General features: G+C 37.7%; 1 protein-coding gene across 1 annotated transcript in view; it reads left to right on the top strand.

Annotated features, from left to right (window-relative positions):
* DBX2 (developing brain homeobox 2) overlaps nucleotides 1–16476 on the top strand; it is a 36666-nt gene extending 20190 nt beyond the window's left edge. The window contains exons 3-4 of the mRNA XM_054444247.1: nucleotides 6926–7113; nucleotides 14530–16476. Coding sequence (XP_054300222.1) covers nucleotides 6926–7113; nucleotides 14530–14862 — 521 coding nt within the window. The 3' untranslated portion in view covers nucleotides 14863–16476. The remainder of the gene's footprint in view (nucleotides 1–6925; nucleotides 7114–14529) is intronic.
* Nucleotides 16477–27504: the final 11028 nt, after the last annotated feature.

Here is a 27504-nt window from a genome sequence, read left to right as displayed (position 1 = left end):
CAGTGGTGCTTCATAGACTTATGCTATCATTTTCCTTACAGAGTCAGGGGATACTGAGTTATGAATTAGTTTTTAATATGGAAAAACTGTAAACTTAGAAAGCAAACCTTAAACAACATGGCTTGTTAGAAGTCGCCTTTATATAGCACTCCTTGGCCTACCTCAGGGTAGCCCAGGTTGCGAGCAAAGGCTGGAACAGAACAGGAAACAGAGAGAAGGCCAGTGCCATGGCAGGTGCTGGAAGCTATGCTGGGGCAAAGAGTAGCACTGGACATGTATGATCCAGAAGCCTTTATAGAGCTTCTCAAAGCAATAGGTGAAAGGATATGGGACAAAGGAAGTGTCCCCGAGTGGGATCAATGATCCAGAGATTAACATGAGTTATTGGTGAGTCTAAACATCACACACATTACTGGCAAGCTGTTCACAGTATCAGATGCTTTTGAATTGCAGTGGTGTAGATAGACAGGCCAGACTGCAGCTATTTGCTCTTGGTCTGATGTTTAGAAAGTGACTGGATAAGGTCTGTCTTTGTTTGGTAGTGCTTGCTGGCTGCTACAAACACCATTGCCCTGTCTTCAGAGTTAAGTCATATTTCTGGAAGTTGAGGCAATAGGGAGAGGCGATGATGACCACTAGATTGTCCGATGCTGTGTTTCTCTGTCTCCCCCAACCTCCCCTCCTTAACAATATCATGAACACACGGCATACCTCCATTTGTAGCGCCCTTCACTGGGCCCTTCATACAGGGCTGCTGGGGAAGACAGCAATTAGGGAGCATGTCAGGATCCAGGGAATCATGACTTTGAAAAGTTTTCTATCCCAGGTCATTCTTTATTTTTATTTATTTATTTATTTATTTTTATTTTTATTTTTTTAAGATGGAGTCTTGCTCTGCCGTCTAGCCTGGAGTGCAGTGGTACAATCTCGGCTCACTACAACCTGTGCCTCCCAGGTTCAAGCACTTATTCCTGCTTCAGCCTCCTGAGTAGCTGGGATTACGGGCACGCACCGTCACACCTGGCTAATTTTGGTATTTTTAGTAGAGACAGGGTTTCACCGTGTTGGCCAGGCTGGTCTCAAACTCCTGACCTCAGGCAATCCACCCACCTCTGCCTCCCAAAGTGCTGGATTTACAGGCATGAGCCACTGTGCCCAGCCTATTCTGGGTCATTCTGCTATTTTAATGTAACTCTTGCCACTTTCCCACTTCTTTCTCTGCCCACTCATGCCTTTGACAATCTTTGATGTAATTTGACAAAGGCATTGATTTGCCTCCCTCTGCTTTGATGTGTGACTTTAATTGCACAACTTAACTTTCTAGAGCCTAGTTTTTTCCTGTAAACAACGGGGGTGTTAATTTCTTCTTCCAGGGATTGTTGTAAAGATTACATGACATAATGCATGTAGTTGGCACATATGTCAGCACATGTAAGCCACAATATATGTGGAAGCTGCATAATAATAATAATATCCTCGAATTCATAGAGCCTGTAGCACCTTGAATTGGTGGCTTCAGCTTTTAAAGCCTCATTTCTGCTACATGCCTTATTCTCCATATCTGTTTCTTTTTATATTATTTGTTTATTTTTGTTTACCTGGAAGTCTCCATAAAAGTCAGACATTTGTCATAAATTTATGAATAGTTGGACATGTGTTTTGGAGACATAAAATTTAGGTGCTTATATGTATGTTTAGAAGATATGAAAATGGTGCTTTTCATATCTCCATATTTTGGAGACATAAAATTTAGGTGCTTATATGTATGTTTAGAAGATATGAAATGTTTGTGGTTGGATCCGGAGATTGCCCATAAAAGACTCATGGGTGAGCCATGGGAAGGAGCATCAATGGTGGTTTAGAAATAGCAGCATTGTCATATGCTTCTTGTAGGAACCGCGTTGCATCACTTTATGAAAGCAAGCTTGATTTGTGCATTGAGACCAGTGCTAAGAGAAACCAGGCAACTAGTAAAGAAGGAAAGAATATAATATTCTTTATTTTTGGTGTATTTTTTTGCTTGTCTATTGGTTGAGTTCTTATTTGTTATAGGGCACTGAAACTTGAGGACTAGGCCCAGTAGTTAACCCTTTGAGCCTTACTCCAGGTCTCACATTTCAAGATCAAGGGCTAGTTTGGGTTCACGTTGCCCCAAATGTTAATGTATATCACAGTGGTGAGAATAATTTATTTGTAGACTTTCTTGATGGGAATCTTCTTTTTCTTTACTTAAAAACAACGTATTAGGAAAACCTATGGGTTGCTATTAAAAGTTTTAGGGGCATTTAAATGAGTTTTATTTCCCCGCTATTTTATTTTGACATGTAGATCTTGGTGAAGAAGAGCCAAAATAAATAGAATCTTGAGACTTACTTATACAAATTCTACTTAGAAAAAAAAGGGTACATATTTTTTCTATTACCATAAATTTGTTTTAGACTCTGTATATAGACATAAAAGGTTTTATTAACTCAGAGGACATTTGCCTTTCTAAAATGCTAGGTTGCTTATGTCCTTCTTGCAAGGCTTCCCTTCACAAGTTATAACCTAAACTTGTTTCAGACACCTTTGGCCCTAATCTGTCTCTCCAGCTTTTCTCCTATGTTCTTTCCAGTCATACCCTGCAATCCAGAAACACTAGGTTGTGTGAGATTCTTAGATCTGCCATGTTTCACACTTGTCTTCGCCTGGCTTCATGCCTCTGCCAGTGCTAATCCCTCGACTCTACCTGCTTTTCCCTAGATTGCCAGCAAGAGGAATTGCTGTTCTTCTAGCTGCTGCTCTCTCTTAGGACCTACTTTGCTGACCCTTCTAACTCAGCGGCTTCTTATCTGGTGCACTAATGCCTTTTGTGCTGTGGTCTCATCCCACTGTATTGTGGCTGTCTGTATTATTCTTGGACTTTTTCTTATCGACTGTGAACACCTTAAGGATGGATTGGATTCATCTTTGATTATCGCTCAACAACTCAGTAACTCACCAGTTATTCCCAAAAAGGCTGCTACAATGCTTGCCTGTTTTCATTAGAAAATAGAACCAAACTTAAAACATGGACGGTGGAGACGAATTATTTGTCCAGAATGCTACAATGCAATAACACAATTTTGTGTTTATTTTTGTCTTTTCAATTTTTTTCTCTGCATTTTTGCTTAGTTGTGAACCTGATATATATCTTAAATATCATACTTTAAAAAATCATAGTGTAAGTACTTTCTTTGCTGCTGCCTAATCTTCATAGTCCTCATCTTTAATGATTCATTAACATTTTACCAAGTGGATAATTTACATATGCATTTATTTACCAGTGGATATTTATTTTTTCTAATTTTTAATACTTATTGCTGTAATAATTGTATATTGGATACATTTATAAATTAAGAATGCCAGAATGCAGAGGAAAGAGCCACTAATTTGAATTCAGAAGGTCTTGGTGCCAGCTTTGTTCTATGTCCTTTGGGTGTCTTTGGACCTTGACTGCTCTGAACACGTCTTCATCTATTGTGAGGGATATCTGTGGCATATGATTCTTGTAAAGATCAAATAAAATCCAACAATGGGAAGTGAAGTAGATTTGTGGGATCCTTAATGTGAGCTAAGCACTGAAATTTTGTTATCTTATTTCGTTGAATCTTGGGAGCAGCCTTATGAAATCAGCTGGAAGAGACTAAATAACTTGCCTTAAGTCATGCATGTAAGGGCTGATATCCAAACCAAGGAATGTTCAGAGAAGAAACGCACTTAGAAAAAAGATGCACATATTGAGATATTCAGAATATTTTTATTATTGACCAATATTTCATAAAACTGCTTAAATTTCTGATAAAGAATAGTGAATCTAGTTGTCAAAGTCTGACTTCAAGATATGATCTTGGCAAGAGACAGGCAAAAATAATCAGTGATGTAAAAGGGGAAATAACCAACATCCTATGTGAAGATGAATGGAAGGGCATCAATGAAAGTAGACCTTCATAGAGAATTGGGCTTGATGACATCTCAGGGTTATGGCAATTCAAAGGAGACACAGAGTTACAGAGCTGGAAGGAAAGAGTGAGAAGTTAGTGGTTCGTTTTGTAGAGTGAGAATGAATTGTAATGAGATGTAACCCAGGGCCTAGCCAAGAGATGTTTGTAACCCAGGGCTTAGCCAGGAGATGTTTGTAATCTTTTAGACAAATAGGAAAGGAAGCTATCACATTGTAGAAGCCAAATTGACAAGATTTGTTGTTTGTTGTCATTTTCCTTCTAAAATACAAATCAGATCATGCCAGTATTGTGTAGGGTTAGTATATTTGTTGTGGTATCTGTCTCCTGGGTTTGAAACCCTAGCTTGGTGACCTTGAACAAAGTTACTTAACCTTCCTAAGTTTCATTTTATTTCTGTAAAATGGAGAGAGTAATAATAGCATTCATGCCATAGATTCAATGTGAGAATTGAATGAAATAATGCATGTCAGTGGCTTAACACAAAGTAAGCATTAACAGTGGTGTTCAGTGTATGTTTATTATTATGTCCTGCCCTGCTTCTGTTGATCTTCATTACCTACCCAAACTCTTGCAGTTCTCTATTATCTGACTCCATTCCACTTTAGAGGTCCAAATATCTTCAAAGGCCTGGCAGGTAAAAAGCAAGCTAAGCAAGGCTGTGGCAAACTGGGGCCACATGTTCCATCTAAAAAAGAGGCACCTGCTACTCACTCTGAGCCCAGTGTGGTTACCTTTGAAGAGGTGTCAGAAATCTGGACTTTATGTGAAACTTCTCGCTTCTTAAATGTGGACAACTAAGTCAGAATTCTTAACCAACATGCTGAGACCAAAAAAAGCCCATTTGCAGGCTGGATATGGTTGCCCTCTTGCAGCCTCTGCTTTATGCCTTTCCCCAGCCTTGATGACTGCTTACTTTTCCTTGGATAGACTTTATTCCTTGTGCTTTCAGACGTACTAGTAACTGTTTGAATTGGCTTTGGTTCTTTCTCTCTTTAACGGTATTGTTCTTTTAGACTTGACTTGACCTGTTTTCTCTGAACTCATCATTTCCTCATTTGTGATGCCAGTGCACTTTGCAGGTCTTTCTATTCTAGTACTTATGACATTCATTTACTTGTTTATTCAGTAAATAATTATTAAGCACCAGAATGCATAGTAGCTGCCTTCCTGGTGCTATGTTACAGAGTAATGTTCATGGGTCACCCCTCCCATAAGAAGGTGAGCTCCTTTAGGGTGGGAACCATGTGCTCTTTGTCTGGTTTCTTCAGCAATTGGCTCAGTGAGCCTGATACCCAGTGTATTAGTTTTCTATTGTTGCTGTAACAAATTACCATCAACTGGGTGTCTTAAAGCAACAGGTACTTATTATTTTATAGTTATAGAGGTCAGACCCTGAAATGGGTCTCATAGGGCTAAAATCAAGCAGGGGTGTGTTCCTTGTGTAGGCTCTGGGGAGAGTCTGTTTCCTTGTCTTTTCCAGCTTCTTGAGGCTGCCTGCATTCCTTGGCTTCTGGCCTCTTCCTCCAACCTCAAAGCAAGAAAGTAGCATCTTGAAATCTCTCTCTGACTAGGACCTCCTAATTCGCCTCCCTCTTCCAGTTATAAGGAATCTTATGATTACATTGGGCCCACCTGGATAATACAGGATACACTCTTCATCTCAAGGTCAGTTGATTAGCAACTTTAATCTATTTGCAACCTTAATTCCCCTTGCCATGTAACATAACATATTCACAGGTTCTGGGGATTAGGACATGGACATCTCTGAGAGCCATAACTCTGCCTGCCACACCCGGGAAGCAGAATGAGTGAATGAACCATGAAAGCCTGTAAACTCTCAGAGCATGGGAACCAGTGTTGTGCTAGGCCCAAAAAGGCAGAAAGAGTAGCAAATGTTTCTGACTTCAAGGAGTTGATGATCAATGGAATTGTAGGGGAGTAACTGAGAGCACTTCAGTTCTCTCTTCTCTTCTCAGATTAAACATCTCTGACTTTTGCAAGCTTTCCCTATCCCAGGTTTATGTCAGACCCCTTGTTTTGTGTTCCCAAATCTCCCTCCTTAGGAATACGACACATTTGTGATGCTAGTTCAATAAATGCCCTTCCACCATATTTTACAGGTAATGAGGGCAATTAAACATATCTGTCTTATTTCTCAATGTGTAATATTGAGCAGAGTGTCTGGCATATGGTAAGTGTTCAAAATTTTGTTGAAAAAAATGAATAAATAAACAAATGAAGAATTAGAGAAAAATGTAGTATTTAAACCACCTACTACTTAATTCGTACTGGGGCTTTGTAACCTGGGATCTTGGGCTGTCTGATGTGGCATGCAAATTGGGAGGACAAGCAAATGCACATTTCCCCTACAGTGGGGAGCAAAGAATATTTATCAGATTCTCAAAGGAGTCTGTATTAGTCTGTTTTCATGCTGCTAATTAAGTCATACCCAAGACTGGGTAGTTTATAAAAGAAAGAGGTTTAATTGACTCACAGTTGAGCATGGCTGGGAGGCCTTAGGAAACTGACAATCATGGCAGAAGGGGAAGCAAGCATGTCCTTCTTCACACGGCAGCAGGAAGGACAAGAATGAGAGAAGTGCAGAGCGAAGTGGGGAAAAGCCCTTAACAAAACCATCAGATCTCGTGAGACCTCATTCACTTTCATGAGAAGAGCATGGGGGAACCACCTCTATGATTCAGTTACTTCCCACGAGGTCCCTCCCTCAGCACATGGGGATTAAAATTCAAGATGAGATTTGGGTGGGGACATATCAGAGTCCATAGCCAAAAAGAAGTTAGGAAGTACTGCTTTAAGTGAGCAGAGTTGGAATGAGGTCATTTGGCCATAGTACAAAGTAGGAGGATACCATATTGTCCTAGGAAAGACTGACTTCCTTCTAAAGCTAACTGGGCTTTTGTATCTTTTTTCCTTGACTCTAGGAGAAGAGAGCGTGCTGCCTCTCCTGACACAGGACTCTAATTCCAAAGCTCGGAGGGGCATTTTAAGAAGAGCTGTCTTTTCTGAGGACCAGAGAAAGGCTCTAGAGAAAATGTTTCAGAAACAGAAATATATCAGCAAAACAGACCGAAAGAAACTTGCCATCAACTTGGGACTAAAGGAATCACAGGTACTAATAAGCAAGAAGATGTCTACTGCCTCTGATTTCTTCTGAGATCAGATGAAATCAGTTGTGTTCAGGGTGGTGGGCCGTAGGCAACTGCTTCTGATTTCTTAAGGCACACAATGGAATCCGTTTATTTAGCAAATATTTCTTATACCAGGCATGGTGCTAGAGCCTGAGGTGTTCTTGAAATGCTTTTCTTAATTTTTTAGTGGGTGGAGATATATGTCCCATTTCCTATTTGGAAATAGGTCCATTTGCTGAGAGGTCTAGGTTTTTGCCATTCTAGTACTTTATTTTCAAATGAAGAGAAATGCTAAGGATGTGGTAATTACATTATAAATCATTTCCTCTGTGTTCAGAGAAACAGGTAAATAATTCTTCAAAAACCAGGAACCACTTTTACTATCTTTCTTTTCACTTCCAATCCAAAATCAAAGCATGAATGAGTGACTCATGAATACTTCTTAATGGGTTTCATGATTTTATTCTTTGGGCTTATGTCAAGTCCAATTAAGCAATTTCACATTTGCAACACTTACATACCTTTCTTGTTCATTGAGGTTTCATATAATTGTGAATGGGACTTTCTAGCTTTTGGAGTTGTATAATACTCCATTTAAAGTTTGGCCTACTTATTACAAATAATATCATAAGGCACTAGAAGTTTCCTATTTAACCCTCTTTATAATTGTCATGTGAAATACACACTGTAATAATCCCCGTTTTCTAAATGAGAAAAGAAGAAACTGAACGTAGGTCCTATATCATGTAGTAAAGAGGTTTTGGAGGTAGGCTCCCACCTTAGACAGCTTAACTCTGGAATTTGTGTTCTCTTTAACCTAAAAATACCAGGTACAGTTGTGCATACAGTTCACTGTACAAAGGCATCTGGCCAAAAGGGATAGTGGCGGCTGAAATTCAGCATGAACTCTGTTTGCCATGTTGAGTTTTCTTTTGCAGGCCTACATCTGCCTGGATTTTTTGAATTAACATAAAGGGACTAAAGAGTTAGAGGAGGCCCTGTTCTAACCACCATGCTCTACTGTTGTTCCTCACTACAGATGACCTGATGGTTAATTTTGGACCTTATTAAAACCAGTTATTGGCCGGGCACGGTGGCTCACACCTGTAATCCCAGAACTTTGGGAGGCTGAGGTGGGCGGATCATGAGGTCAGGAGAACGAGACCATCCTGGCTAACATGGTGAAACCCTGACTCTACTAAAAATACAAAAAAGTTAGCTGGGCGAGGTGGCTGGCTCCTGTAGTCCCAGCTATTCAGGAGGCTGAGGCAGGAGAATGGCATGAACCCTGGAGGCAGAGTTTGCAGTGAGCTGAGTTCGCGCCACTGCACTCCAGCCTGGGCGACAGTGCAAGACTCCATCTCAAAAAAAAAAAAAAAAGACAAAAAGAAAAAAAAAAACAGTTATTATTGGACTAAACTCTCCTTGACCCTAGGGAAGTGTCTTCACAAGCTGCTTGCCCCAACTTTGTCAAGTAGTGGGAAGCCGTACGAGGTGTGGTAGAGGGTAATTGGCCTATATTAGTCAGTCTGTGCTCTCCTCGCTGTGTGGTACTAATGAGTCCATAACCTCAATTGGTTGTTCTGTGCCTCAGTTTCTCACTTAAATAAAACAGAAACAAATATAGGAATTCTGTCTATATCACAAAGCAGTTTTGTGTATATAACAGATAAATCAGCAGCCAGATGTTGATGGTCTGTTGTGTGCAAGACACTGTGGTAGGTAGGCAATAATAGGGAGTATTGATTAATACTGAATAAGACACAGTCTGTGCACCTCAGAAGCTTCCACATCCCATGGAAGCTCATAAAAAGTTTAATAAAACTATATAATAATATAGACAGTATTGTGGTAGGTTAGATATACTGCCCAATAAGGGGATCGGTAGTTCTCAAAGTTACTTATCTCTCTGAAGCCTTATGTTGATTCCTATCTCTGCAAAGGACAGCCATGTGATTGGTCCGTATACTACTCCTGGAAAGTCTAATGGTGGAACTCTCTGATCTCAGAGCAGCTGTTGGGCCTGAGAGAGGACATCAGGGCAGCTCAGTGCGCCTGGCCTGCATCTCACTGGTGTAAGAAGCTCCTATAGTCAGAAGGGAGAAAACAGGCAGGTTTGGGAGTTTGGAGAGCCTCTGGTTGAGCTGAAACTTGAAGTAGGTGTTAAAAGATGGAAAGCAGTGGAAAGTAGCTAAGTTCCATCTGACAGTGCTCTGAGAAATTGTGAAAATCTGTGATAGTACATATTGTGGTCCCCAAAAGAGACTTTTGAAAAGACAATGCAACAGCCATATTTAAAAATTATGGGGTATGACCACAATCTCTCCTCCTGCCTAAAAACAATTATTTTCCTGTTTGCCATCTTGTGGTTCTTATCCATAGGCACATGGTTTTATGTAGTTAATTATATTGTGTTTAAAATTCAGTGCCTGAGGAGTGAGTACTTTTTGTCTTATTGAATTTGGTAGAGCATCTCAGAAGTAATTTAACATTTTCTTATTTGTAAATATATCCATTACACAAATGTATCAATTACACAATTGTATTATATCAATTATAACATTACAATTACAATTTGTAAATGTATCAATCTTATTTGTAAATATATCAGTATATCAATTACAGCATCTCAGAAGTAATTTAACACTTTCTTATTTGTAAATATATCCATTACACAAATGTATCAATTACACAATTATATCGATTATAACATTACAATTACAATTTGTAAATATATCAGTCTTATTTGTAAATATATCAATATATCAATTACAGCATCTCAGAAGTAATTTAACGTTCTCTTATTTGTAAATATATCAATTACATGGTATTTATTATGGTAAATTCAATTAAAAAGGAAACCTGTAAAGATAAAAGTGAAAACTCACCTTACTCTGCTTGAATCCAATTCCTTGGTTACTTCTGTCATTTACAAATGGCGCTTGTTTGAATTTTTGGCACATCATGTATTATTTTAAAAATAAATTTATATGTGTGTTGTATATGCACGAACATATAATAACACAAACACTTGCATGCTTACCATGCGCCCTTACATTTGATGTTAATTAATCCTTACAAAATTTTTATGAAGTAGCTACTTTTGCTACCTCTATTTTACAAGTGAAGAAGCTGAGAATTGTGTGTGTGTGTATATATATATATACACATATATACATATACATACATAAAAATCTAATCATATTGTGCATGTACTTTGATATTTTCTAAAGAAAAGTACAAATTACCTGTATATCCAGCTCACAGATCTAGCAGTAGAAGCCATATATATATATATACACATATATACATACACATACATAAAAATCTAATCATATTGTGCATGTACTTTGATATTTTCTAAAGAAAAGTACAAATTACCTGTATATCCAGCTCACAGATCTAGCAGTAGAAGCCAGAAGATCCCCCAAGTATCCCCTCCCACTCACTATCTGCTCCTTCCAAGGGTATCCTCTATCCTAACTTCTAACTTCTTAGTTTTGCCTCTTTTTGTACTTTTATATAAGTAGTAATATTCAGTGTGTAGACAAAATGTGGTATATCCATATAGTGGACTATTATTTGCCCATAGAAAGGAATGAAGTACTTACTGATAATGCTACAATATGGATGAACCTTGAAAATACTATACTGAGTGAAAGAACTCAGTTACAGGGACCACATATTATATGATTCCGTTAATTTGAAAGTCCAGAATGGGGAAATCTATACAGATAGGAAGTAGATGAATCTGCTTAGGGCTGGGGGAAGCAGGGAATAGAGCAGAGATAGCTAAAGGGTGTGAGATTTCCTTCTGAGGTGATGAAAATGTTCTAAAATTGGTGATGGTTGCATTATCTGTGAATATATGAAAACCACTGAATTGTACATTTTAAATGGATGAATTGTATGGTATGTGCATTATAGGCTCAATAAAGCTATTCACAAATTTAAAAAAGTATCATTCTGTAATTTATGTAAATAGAATCGTATATGCTTCTTTTACTTAACAGTGTGTTTGTGAGAATCTTCATGTTGTGTGTAGTAAAAGCTTATGCTTTTACTTGCTGTGTAGTACTACCATTATGTAGTATACCACAATTCATCCATTTACTGATGGTGGGCATGTGTATTGTTCCCAGTTTTGGGGCTATTATGAATAATGCTACTGATAATGTGTATTGTTTGGTGCTTTTTTCCTTTTTGAATATTATGGATTGCTTCCTTCCATGTCAGTACATACAGATCTACTTCATTATTTTTTTTGTCTTTCATAACAGACCATCTTTTCACCATTCTCAATTTTAAGTTACTTCCAGTTTTCACTATCGCAAATTTTTATGCGGCCTGATTTTGTGAATAAAGTTTTATTGGAACACACACACACAAAAAATATTTTGTAAGAAGAGTGTGAGTGGGATTTATGTGTAAAAGTGTATGTACATTTAAAATGTAGCAGATTAAAAATTCCTTTCCAAATACAATATTGTATCAAATTAGATACTGACATATGAAAATTTCACTCTTACTAACAAATAGTCCCTTTTTGCAAAACTTCCACCATTTATGATTTTTAAAATGTTGCCACTCTCATGGGCAATGCTATTTGTTATTTTTCGATTTGAATTTTCCTAACTACCAGAACGTGAGGGGCTTTTAATTGTTTTATTGGCCATTTGTAGTCTGAATTGGCCTTTTCATGGCTGCATCTTTTTTTCTGTCATATTGTCTTTTTATTGATATGTAGCAATACTTTGGCTGTTAGTCAAGAATTTTGGAATATTATGGTTAGTGTATTTTTCCTGTTTCAGATGTTGCAAAAGTCCTTTCTAAGTTTGTGGCTTTTTTTATTGAGGTAAAATATGCATAGCAGAATTTATCATTTTAACCTTTTTTTAAGTGTTCAGTTCAGTGACATTAAGTACACTGACACTGTTGTGAAACCATCACCACCATTCATCTCCGGAAATTTTTTCATCTTGTAAAACTGAAACTCTATCCATTAAACAATAACTCACCATTTCCCCCTCCCCCACCTCCTGACACCCACTATTCTACTTTATGTTTCTATTAATGACTATTCTAAGGCTCTCATATGAGTGGAATAATATGGCATTTGTACTTTTATCCTGGCCTGTTTTACTTAGCATTATATCTTCAAGGTTCATTTCTGTTGTAGCATGTGCCAGAATTTCCTTCCTTTTCAAGGCTGAATAGTATTCCTTAGTATGTATACACCACATTTTATTTATCCATTTATCTGTTCCTAGATGCTTGGTTGCTTCCCATTTTTGGCTATTGTGAATAATGCTGCTGCAAATATGGGTGTACAAATATCATTTAGATTTCTTGCTTTTAGTTTTGTTGGGTAGTTTTTGGCTTTTTCATATGTTTGTACAGAAATTTCTCATTTTTATGTATTCAGCTCCTTTTTATCTTTTCCATGTATCCTGTTTTATGTCATGCTTATGAAAACATTCTTCTCCCCAAGACTATCGTGATAATCTCTATTTGCTTTTAAAACTTTTGCAGTTTTGTTTTTATATTTAGCTATTTAATATATCTGGAATTTGTTTTTGCATTTCTTGAGAGGTAGAACTATTATGTTACTCCCCAAATATGCATTTGTCTCAACACCATTGATTGTGAGGAAACTCCTTTTATGTATTTTTTCTTTGAGATATCACTTAACAACAAATATTTATAGATATACAGAAAAGCTAAGAGAAGAGGAAATAACGAAAGTGATGACAAAGGCAGGAATCACTAATGAAAACAAAAAACTGTCTCAGCGAAAACCCATTAGAAATATTTGGCATGCTTTCTAGGAGTAAATGCCCACTGCAAACAATAAGTGAGTTAATGAATAGAACCAACTGCTCTGGTATATACACATTAGTTCTGTTTTCGTATGAAAAGCCTTAATCATGGTGTTGTAACTGAGATGACAGTCTTTTGCACTGAATTGCCTGGGGTAGATTTTTTTCGTTGCCATTTCGAACATTGCCAATCAAGTAAAAAGAATGAAGAAATTGTTTTGCCAATCTGGAATGAGAGCCTTAGATAGAATTTTTTTCTTCACTGAGATAAATACTTGGTTGATATACTATAATAATTATTTCTTTGGGTAAAAATTTTCTAGTTTTTGTTTTAAAAATAGAAATCAACTAAATTGTTAGTGTAAGGATGTGATGCAATACACAGGAAAAAACATGATTGGCTTTTAAGATTCCAGGAAACCAGTTGTGAAGTTTTCAGCTCAGGCACAGTTGACTACACAGTGTATAAAGAGGGAGATTAGTAATAAAGACTAACCTCTTTTGGGTTGGAGGAAGGTATGGTTCAAATTAGGAACCACCGTCATAAGCACTTTTGGCTTAATTACAATTAGTTGTTATTTATTGAGCCTAATTCTTACTGTTTGATAAATTCTGGGAGTAATCAAGACTTGGAAACTGTATAAAGCCTGCAATTTATCAAAGCATTACAAAATGGATTCTTAATTTAGTCTCAGAAAGCTCCTGATGAGGTCTGAATATTTATAAGAGCCTGGGCCCTGGAGTCAGACAGTCATGGATTCTAGTCTCAGTGCTTCCGTTTCACTAGCTGTGTGACCATAAGCTAATCTCTCCAAACTTCAGTTTTTTTAACATGTGAAATGAGGACTTCTTACAGCCATTGTGAGGATCAAATTATAAAATCCATCCCGAGTGCATAGCCTGATGCCTGGCACAAAATAAACACTCAGATGCTAATACTAGCCCGTATATTTCCTTTGAATAAATAATTCAGCACAGACTAGATGATGTTTTAAAATATCTAAGAGTTAAATGAATTTTGAAAGCTATCGGACTTACAGGGTGTAACCAATTTATCACAGTTGTTTTGTTTCAAATATGTGTATGGGGATATTAGATCAAGATATTTTTGGCAGGGCGTGGTGGCTCACGCCTGTAATCTCAGCACTTTTGGAAGCCAAGGCGGGAAGATTGTTTGAACTTAGGAGTTCAAGACCAGCCTGGGCAACATGAGGAAACCCTGTCTCTGCAAAAAAAATATATAAATTAGCCGGTTGTGCTGGTGCATGCCTGTCATCCTAGCTACTCAGGAAGCTGAGGTGGGAGAACTGCTTGAGCCTGGGTGGCGGAGGTTGCAGTGAGCTGAGATTGCACCAGGGTGACAGAGAGAGACCCCAACTCAAAAAAATATAATAATAAAGTAAAATACAATGGGATATTTTTGAAGGAGCCCATGTGAAAAGCCACAAGGACTTTTTGAGGTTGGCTCTCATAATAAGGTATTCTGTAGAAGGGATAGTAGAAGCAATTACAGTTTAAAATGCTGAAGTAAAATAACCTGGAATAAGTGATCATTTTGTGCAATTATTTTGTCAATAGGTGAAAATTTGGTTTCAGAACAGAAGGATGAAATGGCGGAATTCCAAAGAAAAGGAAGTGCTTTCCAACAGGTGTATCCAAGAAGTAGGTCTTCAAGAGGATCCCCTCTCACGGTCTGCTCTGGGTTTCCCTTCTCCATGTCCTTCAATATGGGACGTCCCCCAACAGCACTCAAGTCCAAAATGGAGGGAGAATTCTCCAGAACCTTCAGAAAGACTAATCCAGGAGAGTTCAGGGGCACCACCCCCAGAAGCAAATTCACTGCAAGGTGCCTTGTATTTATGTTCTGAGGAAGAAGCTGGAAGCAAGGGTGTACTTACTGGGGCCGTCTGAATGGAAGCATTCCTCCGTGTTAATTTAAAAGAACGCTTAATAGGGACATTTGGACTCTAATGCCAGCTAGCTTGTACCTCATCCGTGCTTAGACCCTAACAACTTTGGAGCGATATATGAACTAATGCTTTAGGAGACCAACTCCAGTGTTCTCTTGTTTGGCCCTAGACTCAGGCTTAATTTGTAAGTGGAATAGAATCTCCCAGGAAGTATGACAGAACTGAAAAGAATGAGAGCAACAGCTGGCTCCGTCCCTGCTCTGAGTATGTGTATATATGTGTTTGTCTCTATGTGTGTGTATATACATAAATATCCATTAAAATGTATTAGTAGAAACTAGTTTCTCTTTAACTGTTGCATTGAGTAAATTCACTTCCTTTTATGTGAAGAAAACTACCATTGACAGAATGTTATTAATTTTTTGAAAATAATGTAAAATTTGGACTTTAGTGCAAACTTTCCTACCCCAAAAACATGTTTTTAGAAATTCTCTATTTTCTGACTTCTTTTGGTATCTAGCTGTAAGTGAATTTTAACACCTTAGCTCAGCAGTCCTCAACAAATGAGCCACTGCTAGATACATACACTGAGAATATATATTTAAAATGAACCTAACAAGCGAATTAGAAGAATTTCTGTATATAACTATTAGTATCCTTAATCTCCAAGTCTCTGGACCATCGGGTCATTGTGAGGGAGATGCCCATTTCACTAATAATTATTTTTTGATCTCTTGTCTGTAAACATGGGCCTAGACCAGGGTTTGCAAAATAAAATGCCTTTAAGAGCCTGTCAGGTAAACAGAGGGTATGGCCCACCTAAAGATATTTGAGTCAAGTAATTATTCAAATACTGTGTTGGCCAAACAAAATATCTATGCCAAGAAGTTTGTGACCTCTGGCCAAGACTAAAGAAAGCCGTGGTGTCACAGTTCTTAAAATTCTTCTAACTGGACTTAAAACCACAATACTAACAGAATCAGTGATGATTTCTGTTTGCGCTTCTAGTTAGGGACTCAATTTTCCACTTAGGTGGCATACACTTTATATATCAGGTTATTTTTATGTATTAACAAACACCACACAGATGTTTTGTGTTTTTTGACTACCCTGAAATTGTATCTTTCTAAAATTGCATTTCTGGTAACGATTTGCTTAGTTAATCCAGAAGTTTTTACTCCAGGACCAAGAAGAAATTATGTTTCACTTTGAAGGAAATGAAACAAAAATAGGAAATGATGTGGTTTTGCATTAACCTCTTATCAATCTGTGGACAAGAAACACTATCAGAAGTTCATTAAGTGGCATTTTGTTAGTGAGTAAGCTGCATAATGATGGTGGCTTCTAATTTGCTGAACTCCACTAGGGTCTGAGAAGTTAACGTCTTTTGAGGGTTTAGTGTTTAGAAAAGATATTTCAGGAGGTAACGGTTTTAATCAACAGCAGGAAATTATTTTGTACGAATAGAATTGGACTTGGTGTGTCAACCTGTGTCTTTACCACATGATCTTTTACTTAAAAGTCATTTTAGAAGCGTGTCTCAGTGCCTCATTGTGGGGAATGGGAGCAGGGATCTGCTGACAAAAGTTAAAATTTAAAACCTGTCTTAAAATGATTTATAGTATGGTTTCTGTTCTTATAATGTTAACCTCATGTACATTTATAGGGTATTTCCTATGTGCTAGAGACTGTGCTAAGCATTTAGGGTGGATTAGCTCATCTAATCCTCATGGCAATAACCCTATGATGTAGACGGTAATTACTATCAGGATTCCTGTTAGCCAGACAAGGAAACTAAGGCAGAGTATGGTTGGGGTAATTATCCAAGATCATTAAGTTAATAAATGGGATTTGAACCCTGACACTCAAGTTTTGAATCTTGGAATCTTACCAACCATGTGGGGATTGCATACCAGTGTGATATATTCACACAGCTATGGGGTGCATTGTAATATATACATTTTGCGGATTGCAGTGAGACTTATTAAAGAAATTCAGAAGCTTTACCATCTTACTTGGGGAATGATTTTATCTTCAGGATTGTCTTTTCTATTAGATTTTGAACTTTAAGGAAATTAAGGAATTACAAAATCCTTCAACTATGAAGCCTCTATAGAAAATAGTCCCATAGGAGTGTTTAAGCATGATCACTGTTATCATATATATATATGTGTGAATATATATATGTGTGTATATGTATACATGTGTATGTGTATATATATATCACTCACTGCTAAAATCATAAAATGCTTATCTGTGGTCAGTGTTTCTTGAGAATAACTTGAAAATCAAATAAGAGGCACCTCTGTCATGGCCATCTGATAACACAGGTTATCTGTGTGATCTTCCCTCAGGGCCTAACCCGGCAGAGGCATCTAAGACCCAGCAGAGGCATCTCACTGTAAAATTAGCTTGATATTCAAATAGACAAATCAAGCTTTTAATTGTTTTCCACTTTGGAATGTGTTAGCACTTAGGAAAAGTATGCTTTAGATGGATATATTACTGGTACTTAGGAAACACACACAAAGATACACAGTACACATATGTATGCCCGGTGTGCTTTCACTTTGCCTTCACTTCCCTAAATGGCTGGAGAGAGTGGCTGAGCCCCCTATCCTGTTGAAGTGTCTCCCTTCTCTCTTGTGCTCTGCTAACCATCCTTCCTCCCCTCATGTAATTATGTATTTTTCTCTGCCATCTAGATGCAGACTCCTTTTCTTCAGTTGATCACATATTAGTAGATTTGTTGTCTGCTTTCCAGACAAATAGTGCTGTAGTGAGAGCCAGGGCCATAGAAGCCTGGAGCTGAAGCATTTTAATTAAAAAAAAAAAAATTGTCAAAAGGACCTTAATCAGATGAGAAACAAATGGTAAGCATTATCCCCTAAGCTTTCAGAAAGATAAATACTTAGTGTTGGAAATATATAAACAGGTTAGGGATGATCACTGGCTCTGGAGACAACGAAGACCATGATCATTAATGTTTAAAGGGCGGTTCTATTTTCTTAGTAATATGGTGGTTTGAATGGGGAACACAATTATTCAGTCCAGTGGTTCTCAAACTATAAAAGTTCATGTCCATGAACATGCCGTACCTTCCAACCAGTTTTAGATATGTGCTCAGATTTGGACATACATTTCATACATACTGCTTCAAAATCCTCCCATACCACACCTCTCAAGAATCATTAATATACACTTTTGTTCACTTTTCAAATACAAGTCACAATTAAACATGTTTGTCCAAGCCACAAGTGTTCTTTCTGGCCCCCTTCACTCCACTTCTGATGCATTCCTTTAAAAACTACATACTCCCCAGTGTGCTGTATGACCCCTCCCTTGATGACTAATGGTTCCATGAAGCCTATTCTATTGCATACATAAGCTTGTTAGACACTGCGTTTCGGCTATCTGAAATTCCCCAAAATATTTTTTCTTTCTAAATTTCAGCACTTACTAGGTACTGTGTGTGAAGCCTTATCCTAGCTCTATGTAAACAAGTATGATGAAGTGCGTGGTTCTTGACCTCAAGGAGCTTATAATCTAGTCTTCTTGCCAAGAAGAAATTCTGTGACATTTTCCATGCCGCTGGTGATGGGATCCAGTGAATTCGGGGCAAAAAATAAGCTCCTGACATCCTCCAACGCCTCATCTTCCATTTGCGATGCAAGGTTCTTCCATGATCCACCATGCAGAAAGACGCAAGCTGCTTGACCCTGCTGCTTTTCTGTGCTGTCCCTCCTCCATTCAGGCCACAGTGGACCCAAAAGGAGCCAGAAAGAGTCCAGGAAAGAATTCAGTGGCTTCCTTTTGTTCAAGGTGTACTCTGTTTCTATTTTTCTTTCCACCTTCTCAGCCTCAGATCAGCCTATACCTATGGTAAGTGGGACGAGAGAAGAAAAAGCAAATAATGCAAGCGGGGGGACATTAGGATGAATGTTCTTGAATACATATGGAAAATTTTACAGAATGATTTTGTGTCCTTTACAAACAATTTCTGAAATAAGAAACTACCCTAAAGACATAGCAATAGTCTAAAAAAGATGGCCCTGAGTTTCCAGCTACTACTTCAGTTCTATTACATTATTATTTCTGGTTATAAAGAAGCATACTTGAAAATATAGCTAACAAAGTAAAGTTTATATATAATTCCACCATCTGGAGATAGCCAACTTAGCTCTTTTGTGAAACATTTTCAGTCATTTTTTGAATGTATATATATGTAATTATGTGTGTCCAAACAAATTTGGACCATAGTGTATATCCAGTTTATTCTACTATTTTTTACTCAATTTTGTACACAGAACATTGCCCCATGTCATTAAAAATTACTTGAAACTGTTTATGACAGTTGTGTAATATCTCCTTGTAGCTCCTTCACTTCTTGAGGTGGACCAGAGTGTGGCTAGGAGATGATGGGTCACAGAAAGAATGATCATGGGCTTTTGTACCATAGAATACACTTAAGAAAAGTAATCTGATGTTTATCATTTATTTGAACTAAATGAAGCCTCAGCAAACATAAGACTTAGAATGAAAACTGAAGAAATTTGGGATTATACTTTTAGTGGTGTTAAATATAGTGTATCAAACACACCAAAGGGAGAGTCTCTTCCAAAAAGCCACCATAAAGCTTATCAAAACATATCCCATCCATTCAAAATTCAAGAGAGTGTACACACTTGGATTTGAGTCCATAGCCAGCAGCAAACATAATAATGTGGGATAATATTCCTCTGTTTTATTGTGCTTTGTAGTCAAACTGATACATTATTCAGCTTTTTGAATATGTATTATTGTCTACAAAGTGGGCAGGAGTCAAGCAAACTAATGGGGATCTGGCATCTGTCACCACTCCAAAGTCTGAGGTGATAAGTCTGGTTTGCCTATTTAGTTTCGAATCTCTCACTTGTTACAAATTTATGGATTTTCTCTCCAAGCTGCTTAAATAACAGAAGGGGAGAGTCTTTCAGGATCAGAACGTTCCAAGGTTAAAAGGGAGCTGGGAAACATTTAATGTTATTTACACCTAAAGCAGAAACATCAAGTCCTTGATATTAGTCAAAAGCCAAAAACCAGGCATGCCAAATTTGAATAAATAGTGATATAATTAATACATAATGTATATCTCATTATTTCACTATGAATGTCATGTCAATCAAATACTGAATAGGCATTGTAGTTTCCTAGGTCTGTTGCAACAATTACCACAAACAACAGTAATTTATTCTCTCACAGTGGTAGAGGAAAGACACCTAAAATCAAGGTGTCAGACGGGCCATGCTCCCTCCAATGCATCCAGGAGGCTGCTTTTTCCAGCTGTTGGTAGCTCTAGCTCCAGCTCCAGGCATTCTTTGGCCTGGGGTTGCATGACTGCATTGTCTACCTCTGACTCTATATGGTTTTCTCTCCTATGTGTTCTCCCTATATATCTGTGTCCCAAATGTCCCTATGCCTTTCTCTTAAAAGGACACCTGGCATTGGATTTAGAGCCAACCCTAAATCCAGATGATCATGTCTCAAGAGTCCTTACTTAATAGCACCTGCAAAGACCCTTTTCTCAAATAAGCTTACATTCACATCTTCCAGGGCTCAGGACATGACATATTTTTTTCTGGGGGTGACCACTAGTCACCTCCTACAATCATATTCTACAATATCAGAGGAAAAGGCTTAGAATGAACAAAAGCAAAAGACTTAGACTTCCTTGGCAGTCCTTGTCATGGAACTTGACTAATATTGCTTTGACTTCAGCTTTTGTACCAACCACGCAACGCACTACTTGCAAGAATATCTGGGATACATAAATTGTTGTAAAAGTTTCCTCCAGTTTGGATTTCTTTCTATACTGGGAAAATTTAAGAAAATACAATGCTAATTTTTCAAAGCCCTCATATGGATTCCAGATGTTGATCATTTAATCCGAGAAGGTGTTTCCTTATTATACAAATGTGGTATACATAAAAAAATTGGCATTGTTTAAATTATGACTCACACGTGAACCATTGTTTTTTTGTGATGTAGTTATTTTAAGTGATTCATTAAACAATGCCAATATTTTGGACACATACCATATTTGTATAATGAGGAAACACTTTCTTGCATTAAGTGGTCAACATCTGGGATCCATGTGAGAACTTCTTTGAAATTTTAAATAAAGACAAATTAGCATGACATACATTTTCTCAGAGATGCAACTAGCTGGTAATCAAAAGACAAGGTGAACTTGGTACCACATTGTGATTAAGAAAATGGGATTTTGTTGACAGTAGCATCCAATAATGTTTAGCATTTTAAGGATGGCATAAATGGAAGTATAGAGTGAAATGCAATAATGGACTGTGTTGAGTCAGGGATCAAAAATCAACTCAAGTGTACTCTCTTAGTAAAAATGTAAGTTATTAAATACTTTCTGGAAGGCAATTTGGTAACGCAAGCAACTTGAGTTTGCCTATGTGGTTTTTTTTGAGACGGGGTCTCACTCTGTCACCCAGGCTTCAGTGTAGTGGTGTGATTATGGCTGACTAAAGCTTTGACCTCCCAGGCTCAAGCGATCCTCCTGCCTCAGCCTCTGGAGTAGCTGGGACTACAGGCATGCACTACCATGCTTAGATAATTTTTATTTTATTTTTTAGAGACAAGATCCCACTATGTTGTCCAGGCTGGTCTCGAATTCCTGGGCTCAAGTGATCCTCCACCCTCTTGCCTAGGCTTCCCAAAGAGCTGGGATTACAGGCAGGAGACACCATGCCTCATTGAACATGTGCTTGGCCAGTAAGCACATATTAAATGAGCATACTCTTTGAACAGACAACCCCATTTACTGGAATTTATCTTAAAGAAATACAAGGATGTTCGCTCTCTATGCACACAGACACACACACACACACACACACACACACACACACACACACACACACTAGACTTTCTTTTTAGAGCAATTTTAGGTTCCTGGAAAAACTGAGTGGAAGATATAGAGAGTTCTCATATATCCCTTACTCCTGCATACTTACAGCCTCCCTCACTGTCAACATCTCGAACCAGATTGGTATATTTGTCACAGTCAACAAACCCATATGACACATCATTATCACTCAAAGTCCATAGTTTACAATTAGTGTTCAATTTGGTGTTGTTCAGTCTATTGGTTTCGACAAATGTATAATGACATACAGAATAGTTTCATTGTCCAAAAATCTTCTCATAATATATTTTGATAACAATAGGGCTTTGGTTAATTCAAATTTAGCAAATTATATAATGAAATCCTATGTGGCCATTGAAAGTAATAATGTAGAAGAATGATATCTTTAAAAATGGCCATGATTCATTGTTAAGGGGAGAATAGACTACAAAATGTTAATAGCCTAATATTTGTGTGTGCCTATGTGTATGTGTGTGTGTTTATGAGTGTGTGTGTGTGTGTAGGCATGTGCACACAGCTTTAAAGGAACAACTGTATGCCCATATATTAACTGTGGCTATTTCTGGGTAGTGGGGTTAAAGGTGATGTTTGCTTTCTTTTCCATGTTCTCTGTTTTCTGAATAATGCACTATAAATGCATATTGCTTTTAAAATCAGAGAACACGTCTTGACATGGATGTCTCACAGACATCTCAAATTCAAATGAGTCCTTTTCTCACCTTAAATCATCACCAGTATTTCTTTCTCTCAATAGATAGCAAAATAACCAGTTGCTGAATTCAGAAACCTGGGAGTCAGCTTGACTCTTTCCTCTCTCTCTCCCCCTCATATGCAATTAATTACTTAGCTTTATCTATGCATTTCCCTTAACATCTCTTCAATCTGTTTCCTTCTTTCTATCACCACAGCTACTAATGCATTCCAGATCACCATTATCTCTTGCTTGCTTCTTGTTTCCTAGAAATCTCCTTGCATTCCTTCTAGCTCTCTTCCAACTCCTTCCTCAGTCTGTAGTCAGAATGATTCTTCTAAAATGCAAATCTCATTGAATTAGGGTTCTGCAGAGAAACAGAACAAATAAGATCTATATGTCTATATCTAGCTAGCTAGTTAGATCTATCTATCTGTATCTATCTATAGATGTATAGATACATAGATACATGAGAGGAGATTTATTATGGGAATCGGCTCACACGATTATGAAGACCAAGAAGTCCCACCATATGCCATCTGCAAGATGGAGAACCAGGAAAGCCAGTGGTGTAGTTCAGTCTGAGTCCAAAGCCTGAGAACCAGGGATCCCGTTGGCAGGGCTGGCTTCTTCTGGAGGCTGTAGGGAACAATCCATTCCTTGCCTCTTCCAGATTTTGCTGGCTCCAGCGTTCCTTGGTTTGTGGCTGTATCACTCCAATATTGGTCCCTGCAATGACATGGCCTCCTTCTCTTTCTTCTGTGTCAAATCTCCCTCTGCCTCCCTCTTACAAGATTGCCTTCGGGGCCCTGTTAGAGAATCTAAAATAGTCTTTCCATCGCAAGATTCTTAACTTAATCACATCGGTAAAGAGACTCTTTCCCAATGAGGTAAGATTTACAGGTTCCAGGGATTAGAACCTGGTATCTTTAGGGAGCCATGTTTTCAGCCTACCACAATTAGTATAATATTTTAAAATATGCTAGTCTGTTACAATTAAGACTTACTCTTAAAACTTTTTCTTGGTCAAGAGTATATTTTCGTATTATGATTCTATAAATATATATAAATCTTCTTCATGATAAAGAACTTCAAGTCATAAAGAAATATAACCAGAAGACCTAATACCATTGTTTTAATAAATGTTATTGTCTTCTTTCTATATATTGTAAAACTTTAAGTTCCTTTCATATAAATAGTAGAAATTGGTCATTTCATTGGCTTGCTTGTGCTAAAAGGAATTATACATTAATTAAAAGCTTTTTCTATCCTTTTTACTATCTTTACTTATTTTAAGTTCAATTTATGTTTTGTTGTATAATCCTTTCAATTATTTTCTATAGGTTTTTTAATCATTACATTTCTGAAATTTTACTCCTCTTTATCTTATTTCATGTTATTCTTTTTTTCCCTTTTATGAAATATCTATAGTAACTCACTGTATGGTATTTATCCATGCCACACTGTTTTTACTTTTATAATGTTTGTCTTGATTTACCTCTACAAATTTATATAGAGTTTTTTAACTTTAGCAATGGAATTTATTGAGCTTGTATTGTGACTTCCATAGTCATTTATTAACTTCATGTTTCATTCAAAATTGATTGCATCTTCCCCTTCAAATGAGCTCCACTTATACGTTTGGACTCAATAAATGCACTACCTTCATCCAGACATCTAAATCAGAAGCCTAGGAATAATCTTGAATATCTTTGTCTGTCTATTTGTCTCTCTCTGTCTCCTCCATATAGTTTATCACAAAGTACAGTTGACTGTACATCCGAAATATTTATTCATTTCTTTCTATACTGCATACACTACTTCATTCCAGGCCATCATCTCTCACCTGGGAACAACATTTTAACTGGCCTCCCCATTGCCAGTTAAAGAAGAGACCAACTAGCAATAATCTATTATTTAAATTCTCTCCTGATTTCTCTAAAACAGGGATTTTTGTGTGTGTGTGTTAATAAATTTAATCTATAAATATTGCCCCATTGCCAGATGATGCTATTTCATTTGCTAACTTGAAGAGTGCAACAACAAGGGATGATTTATCAATGCAAGTACCACTCTGATGTGTAACTGCTGTTCTCAACTCCCTGAATACCTTCTTATGCAGATGAGAGAGTTCTGCTGAGTCGAAGGTATAGTTTAATTTTTAAAAAAGTTGTTTAAGCTTTACCTGTAGTCATAAACTTCAGTCTGAAATTAAATATATATTTTCTTAGTATTTTTCTTCTTAATGATCTCTATCCCAGTGTGGTTATAAGAAAAATAGTTAACAACCAGGTTGCCCCCCTAACTGCTTACACACATTTCTCATTTATTCCTGACAATAGCTCTATAAAGTAGATGTAATTATCTCCATTTGCAGATGAGAAAAGCGAGTCTGAGAGAGGTGTGGCAAGTTGGTTGTTTTTGTTTTTGTTTAAAGAGACAGAATTTCACTTTAAAAACAGGATTTTAAAACCTTGGCGTTAGCGGCATTTGGGGCCAGATAATTTTTTGTCATGTAGGGTTTTCCTGTGCCTCACTGGATGCTTAGTAACATCCTTGGCCTCTACCCATAAGCAAATCCTCCCTTACCATAGTCGTGACAAGAAAAAATGTTTTCAGACATTGTCAAATGTCCCTGGGGGAGTAAGAAGGATTGCCCCAAGTTGGGAACCACTACCTTGAAATATTGATTTGATCATGTCACTCCCCTCCTCCTATTTCAGTAATTCCTTATTTAATTCATTCGCCAAATATGTGCCGTGCACAGCTCTGTGCTAGACTACAGGAATATGAAGGTGAACAAGTGAGATGTGGTCATTGCCCAGGCAGCTTGTATTCTATTTCAGTAAACAGACAATCTCAGTCCACAAAGAAAGTATAAATTATAATAAGCTCTCCAAAAAAGCAAGGTTGGGCTGAAGCAAAATTTACTCTGGTTGATAACATTTCAGGTCCATCCTGGAGGATGAGAAGAAGCTAGATATGCAAAGAGTGGAGGGAGGAATGTTCCAAGCAGAGGAAAAATCGCTTGCAAATGCTTTGAAGCAGAAGAACATGCTGTGTCTGAGGAACTGAGGCAAGACCTATGGGGATGAGCATTGGTCAGCAAGAAAAAGGAAGTCTATAGACTTGAGCAGGGCTAGATCAGGCCCGGTTGCAGAAGGTATAGTAAGGGGTTTGGATTTTATTCTAAGTGAACTATGCAGTCATGGATGGGTGAAGGAATAATCTTATTTAAAAAATTACTTCCTGCTATGTAGAGAATAGAGTGGGAAATCATGGGCAGGAAAGAAAAGGGAGACCAAAAAGGGAAATGGCAGTAGCCTGAACAAAGCTGGTAGCATAGTAGATGGAAAGAAATGGATATATTTGAAGGGGTTTTGAAGGTAGATTCAGTAGGTCTTTCTGGTGGAATAAATGTGATGGATGAGAGAAATGAAGGGATTAAGAAGATCCTGAGGCTTTTGAGCTAGGCAAATCAGATGAGCAATGAGGGCATCTACTGAGATGGTGGAGGTATGAGGGGTTTGGACTGGAAATTCAATTTTGGACTCATTAAGATGGTAAGACTTTCAACTGGACATTGGTTAAAGTTGGTTATGGGTATCTTGGGTTGAGAAGAAACATTCATACTGGAGATATCAACTTCAGAATCATTAAAATATAGGTAGTAATTTAAACTATTGGATGGGATTTTTTTTAAGTGTAAATAGAAAGGAGAAGAAGAGAGCCCCTGAGTGATTCTGAGGAGCACCAACAAAGAGAGTTTGCAGAAGAGATATCAAAAGAGTGTCAGGAGTAGCAAGCGAGGTGGGAGGAAAAGTAAGAATGCATTATGTCAGGGAAGTAAACAGAAGATTCTTAAAAGAAAGAAGTTAGTCTCTTCTGCAATGCTGCTGAGAGGTAAGATAAGGACAGGGAGAATTTATTTGAACTTGACAGGAGAGAGGATGATAATAATTGACCAAAACAGCCTTAATTGGAATGGTCAGGAGGGAAAACCAGACTGGAGTGGATTGAAGAGAGAATGAAAAGTAAGAAAGAAGATGGGCTGAGTATAGAAAAAGCTGGAAGCACTTTTTCTGTGAAAGGAAGTGGAGAGAGAGAGTGGAACCTGGAGAGGTTTATGCAAAGAAGTGAGACCTTTTCTTTTATGTTGGGAGCTAGTGGGGAATATTAGGATAACAATGGAATGATTTACTTGAGAAGAAATGACGATAATGAAGGAAAGGGAGAGAACGACCCAGTCTTGGTGACAGCAAGAAGGATTAGACCAAGAGCCATGTTTGGAGGAGGGACCTTCCTTAGAAGAAGTGAGCATGTTCTCCCCTGGACTTATAGAGAAGAGCAGTGCAAATGTAGGTTTGTTGGTAGGTGGATGGTGAGATGATGAGTCTTCCCAATTTATGGCTTCTCAATGAAATATGAAGCAAAGTCATTAACTGAAAGTAAAGGTGAAGGCAGAGGAGGGATAGGGGATGTTAGAAGAAGGAGATACAATGAAAGAGACAGTGTGGGAGTGAGTCTCTTAGAGAAACAGAGTAAGACTTCTGGATCTTATTGAGTACCCGTTTATGGTCTGGGATGTTAATTTAAAGTGTAACAAGTAAGTTTACATGAATGATATTTCTCTACCAATGTTCAGCTGTCACTACATGAGACAGGCAGATTAACAATTGGGGTTTTTCTGGGACAGTAGTGTGGAGGGATAAAAGAATAAGGGAGCTGAGGGTCTTTGGAAAGAATGTGATGGTGGTGGTAGATCATGGGGTATATAGTAGACGAGTGAACAGATGAGGCAGGCAGGGGCTTATTGTTACTGAGAAAGTGATGGGATTATTGTAGTGAGGGCCTTGATGAAGGTGAAGGTTTTTAGCTGTGGGAATGCAGAAACAAGTGATCTGGTAGTTAGAATGTATAACATTTGAAATTAATATTTCAGAATTAATGCAGTGTCCAGTGTTGTAAAGTCTAGGATGGGACCATGGGGATGGGTGGCTGATAGGGTTAAGAGAAAGGTCATT

The sequence above is a fragment of the Pongo pygmaeus genome, chromosome 10, assembly GCF_028885625.2.
Source record: "Pongo pygmaeus isolate AG05252 chromosome 10, NHGRI_mPonPyg2-v2.0_pri, whole genome shotgun sequence".
Lineage (NCBI taxonomy): Eukaryota > Metazoa > Chordata > Mammalia > Primates > Hominidae > Pongo > Pongo pygmaeus.
Note: the sequence above shows the minus strand (reverse complement) of the source record. Positions and strands in the feature narration are given on the sequence as shown.